Here is a 4,679-nt window from a genome sequence, read left to right on the forward strand (position 1 = left end):
AATGCCAAGAGAGGCAAGAGCTAAGGACTGAGCCCAGGGAACAGCAGTGCCTGGCGGACAGTGGAGGAAACGGGCCCGAAGGGGGAAAGATTCCTTCACGGAGACTTGGAGGAGACAGGCCAAGGTTTTCTCTACCAAGTGCTCCTCTGTCCAGGCCTCATGGAACCTGGGGCCTCACAAGGTCTTCCTGCTGCCCCCCCACCCCAGGCCCAGCAGAGGTGGGGCTGTGGCAGGTTTACCAGGATCTCTGAGGCTGGCAGGGAAAGCCCGACCCAATCCCAGGGGTCCGGGGGAGCCCTGGGCTGGGCTGTGTGCCCAGCAGAAACAGCTCGGGCAATTTCCTCCCAGCTGGTTAGAGAGATAAGGGGGGGCAGTCCATCTGGTCTCCTGGGAGCTCCCTTCCCGACCACGAGACTACGAAGCAATGTCCAGTTCACAGCCGGACCTGAGGCTTCGGGGCTGCCCTGGCGCCTGCCTGGCCAGCTCTCACTGCCCAGAGGGTGGCCAGGCCGGAAGGTAGCACGGGGAGCCGGGAGCTCCACTCTGTCCCGGGACTCCCAGGCCTGAGGAAGGGCGAGGTCAGCCCCCACAAGGCTGGGGCGCGGCTCCCTGCCTACTTATTTATTTATTGCCAGAGGGCACGTGTGGGCACCAAAGAGGGACAGAGGGAGAGGGAGGGAGCACCCCTCTCAGGGGACAGTCACACCGCAACCCCTCCTCCTCCATGTCGCCCTCATTTCTGGATATTGGCCAAGCACACACAGGAGCCTGGCCTGTCTCTCAAGCCACTGGGCACAGTCGGCCATGGGGCACCTGGCTGGCTGCCTAACCACTGCACTGCTCGCTGCCCCTATCATCTGTTCTTTTATTTTTTTTTTTAGAGAGATTTTTTTTGAGAGAGATAGAGCCCGTGAGCTCGCTAGAGAGACAGAGAGAGAGGGAAAGTGAGAAATCGCCCCCCAGAGGGGATGGCCATGCCTCGATCCCTTTTCCTTCATTCTCCTTTCATGATTGTGGGTATGCCCACACATGCTCCTGGTATGAGTTTTAAACTGCTGGGTCCGGGACTCGAACCGCAGTCGACCGCAGGGGAGTCCAGCGACGTGACAATTACGCCAACTGCTAGTCCCCCATCATCTGCCTTTAATGACACTGGAGCTATGGGTCCAAGACAGGACAAGGCTGGCAGTTTCTGGGGCTGAGGGAGCCAGGGTGGTCCTGCACTCTGCCTGAGACAGGAGCCAGGAGACATACCTGGCAGCGCATCCCCAAGGTAAGCCTCCACCTCCCCCTTCCCTGAAGCCACCGCAGAGGCCCAGCCCAGCCCCTGACAGGCTCTGCCCCTCTCGCCCAGCTTGGGTCTTCAGGCAGCATCCCTCTGCACCCAGGGATCTGCCAGGTTCCTCAGACCCAGCCTGCCACGTGGCACTGCTCTCCTGCCCACCACAGCCTGGGCTTCCCGATCTCAGCTGGGGGCCGGGAGAGCTGCACGTGGTACAGCCGGAAAGTCCAACCCTGCAAGGCTGACCCCACGGAGGTCAGAGACCTCGGTGAGCGTGCCGGGCACACATGTACCCTTGACCTGGGGCTGCTTAAGGCTGGGATGGACCATGACCTCAGGCCCCCGTGACAGGTCTGTGTCTGTCTTTCTCTCTCTCTTGCTCATGGAAGAAAGTAATAAATAAAAACTTTTTAAAAGCCCAGTCTCAGCTGGGATCCGTGATGCCCAGTACGCCCCACAGGTGGGAGCTCAGCAAGTGCCCGCTGGACGGAACAGAGCCCGGTCACCCCCAGGGTGCACCCTGGCCCTGAGGGGGACCTGCACTGAGGGCAGTCTCCTTCCATCTGAGAAAGCAGGGAACCAGGGGGCCGAGGCCGCGATCCCAGTGCTGGGCAGCTGGCTCTTCTGACCCCTCCTGTCCTAGCTCACCCAGCCCAGTGGGGACCGAGACCCTGAGATCACCGCGGGGTGGGTATGTAACTCGGTGCCCCTATATGCCAGGCTTCGTGCTAAGGCCTTTACAACGTCGGGCACTACTTACGCCCATCTTGCAAAGAGAGAGATGGACTCAGAGAGGCCAAAGGTGGCCTGGGTGTGCAGAGCGGGACGTGAACTGCGGTCTCAGACGTGCCAGTCTGCGTCTAAAGCCCACGAGCACTCCAAGGAGACAAGTGGGGACAGCCATGCTGCCGGGAACCAAGGGAGCTAAGTGGATTCTGCCCCAGCTGTGCTGGAAATCCACCGTGTGACCTTGGGGAAGTCATTGCCTGACTCCGTCAGCGGGAATAATGCAAATGTCCCACGCCAAGGAGAATCTCTGCCATGGCGTGATCTGCCAAATCGGTGCAGGCATGATCCCCACAGCACATGTGTTCATGGCGTCTCTGACCCAAATCTGCCACCGCCCCAACCATCAGCTGTGGTGCATGGAGCGGGGGGCTGGGAGAGGGCTCCAGATCCGGAAGGTGGGACTTCTGCCAATAAAACAGGGGTCCTGGAGGCTGAGACCACCAGTGCAGTCTCAGAGAGGCAGCAGGAAAGGCACCCCCCCACACTGCCCGCTCGAGCCCTAGGTGGGCCATCTCAAGGAGCCCACCCCCTGCCCTGGGTGCCTCCGGGCTGGCCTGCCTGCTGCTGCTGCCACATCGTGTAACTTGGGCAGGTGGCAGGCAGTGCAGAGCGCCAGCAAGGTCACCTCTGCTTCGAATCGCAGCCCTTGGTCCTCCCCAGTCCTCCTTCAGGAGGACCCCACACCGGCAGGCATGGACAGCCACTCTGCTGCGAACAAAGGGAGCTCCTGCGTGCTGGCCCGGGCTGCTCAGACCCCCTCCTTCAGCCCTTGCATGAATAATGTTTGCTCAGAACCATGCTGGCCTGCCTGGCTCTATTCCAACTTTTTAACATTTATTTTTAAAATTCATAATAGCAGGACCAGCAGATGGCATAATGCTTACATTGCTGGACGCCCACGCAGTCGACCACGGTTTGAGTCCTGGACCTGGTGGCTTAAACTCATGCTGGGCACGTGTGTGTGCATGCCCAAGATCCTGAGAGGAAAATGGAAGAAAAGAGACTGCAGTGTGGCCATCCCCCTTGGGGCGTGATTTCTCCTTTTCTGTCTCTTTGTCTCTGTCTTTCTGGCAAGCACACACACTCTATAGTAAAAACCTCTTTAAAAAAAATTCATGGGACCAGCAGTTGGTGTAATGGCTATGTCGCTGGACTCCCATGTAGTCAACCGTGGTTCAAGTCTAAGACCCAGTGGCTTAAACTCTTGCTGATAAATCTGCAGATCTAGCAACCCTGGGCCCATTCTCACTTGGCAACAACAGGTTAGAGCTGAGGAGAGGCTGCCCATACGGATGGAAGATGTGTCCCCTAGGTGTCCCCAGTCCACCACACTGTCCCCCAGCTAGCCCTTTTTATCCATTCACATTCCCTGCCTGGTCTCAACAGGCTTATGAGTTTGCAAACCCTACAGTACAGTGAAGTGGTTAAGGAGGGCTCTGGGAGTCTACCAGCTTCACAGTGCAGGATCACCAACTGCCAACTGTGTGACCTTGTGTCGAGCACTTCGTCTTTCTGTTTCCTCAAGTCAAAAGTGAGATTTTATTTGCACTTTATGGGGCCCTTCAAGGTTTTGCAGATTTCAATGGGACACTGTGTGTAAAGTGCTTTGCACAGTATCAAGCACATGATTATAGGTCAAGAAATTACTAATACTTGTCCTCTTAGGACAGGAGTGCCTGCTACAACTGCTAGCTTATGTGCAACTATCCAAGATAGCCTACTAGTTCCTTACTCCCCTGGGGAAAGACCCCTTCCCCAAGAGGTCTGCTCTGACCACTCACCTCTTCCCACTGGTGAATGTATCGAATGAGGCGGGAGAGACGCAAGAGGCGCAGGAGGCTGAGGATCTTGGTGAAGCGGACGATGCGCAGGGCCCGTGCAGTCTTGTAGACCTCCGAGTCAATGCGCGTCTCCACAATGAGGAAGATGTAGTCCACAGGAATGGAGGAGATGAAATCCACCACAAACCAGCTTTTCAGGTATTTCATCTTGATCCGTTGCGGGTCCAGGATGATCTCAGTGTTGTCCTCCACCACGATCCCCGTGCGGAAGTTGAGGACCAAGTCGATGAGGAAAAATGTATCTGACACCACGTTGAAGACGATCCAGGGTGTGGTGTTCTCATCCTTGAAGAAGGTGATGCCCACGGGGATGATGATCAGGTTTCCCACCATCAGCAGCAGCATGGTCAGATCCCAGTAAAATCTGTCCAGAGACAGAGCAGATCAGTCGCCAGGACGGGGGAGGGTTACAGCCTAAGACAGGAAGCTCTAAGGAGGAACAGAGGGGAGAGAGAGAAGCCTCGGGAGGTCTGAGACACAACAGAGGCATGAGTTCCAGCACAAAATTGGAGAGCGGCAGACATGGGGTGACACAGAAATAGGCTCCTCTTCCACTCAGGACGCCCTCACCCTGAGCCCTGAGCTCGCTGATGGCAGGTCTCTTCTTCCCTCCTGCCCCGAGAGTCAGGCTGCAGAGCAAACAATGGCCTCCAGACTGAAGCAGGAGGCTGCATTAGTGACAGGGTCCCTGCCCGTCCATCCCCGCCCCACGCTCAGCCTGGGCTGCTCCAATTTCGCTGAGGGCCTGCAGTGGTTGGAGACAGGCC

General features: G+C 57.3%; 1 protein-coding gene across 1 annotated transcript in view; it reads right to left on the bottom strand.

The window, feature by feature from the left end:
• Positions 1–4,679, bottom strand: part of HCN4 (hyperpolarization activated cyclic nucleotide gated potassium channel 4) — a 42,876-nt gene that overhangs the window by 14,189 nt on the left and 24,008 nt on the right. Inside the window, exon 4 of the mRNA XM_014583732.1 lies at positions 3,853–4,276. Coding sequence (XP_014439218.1) covers positions 3,853–4,276 — 424 coding nt within the window. The remainder of the gene's footprint in view (positions 1–3,852; positions 4,277–4,679) is intronic.

The sequence above is a fragment of the Tupaia chinensis genome, unplaced genomic scaffold (genome assembly GCF_000334495.1).
Source record: "Tupaia chinensis unplaced genomic scaffold, TupChi_1.0 Scaffold144682_1, whole genome shotgun sequence".
NCBI classification, from domain to species: Eukaryota; Metazoa; Chordata; class Mammalia; order Scandentia; family Tupaiidae; genus Tupaia; species Tupaia belangeri.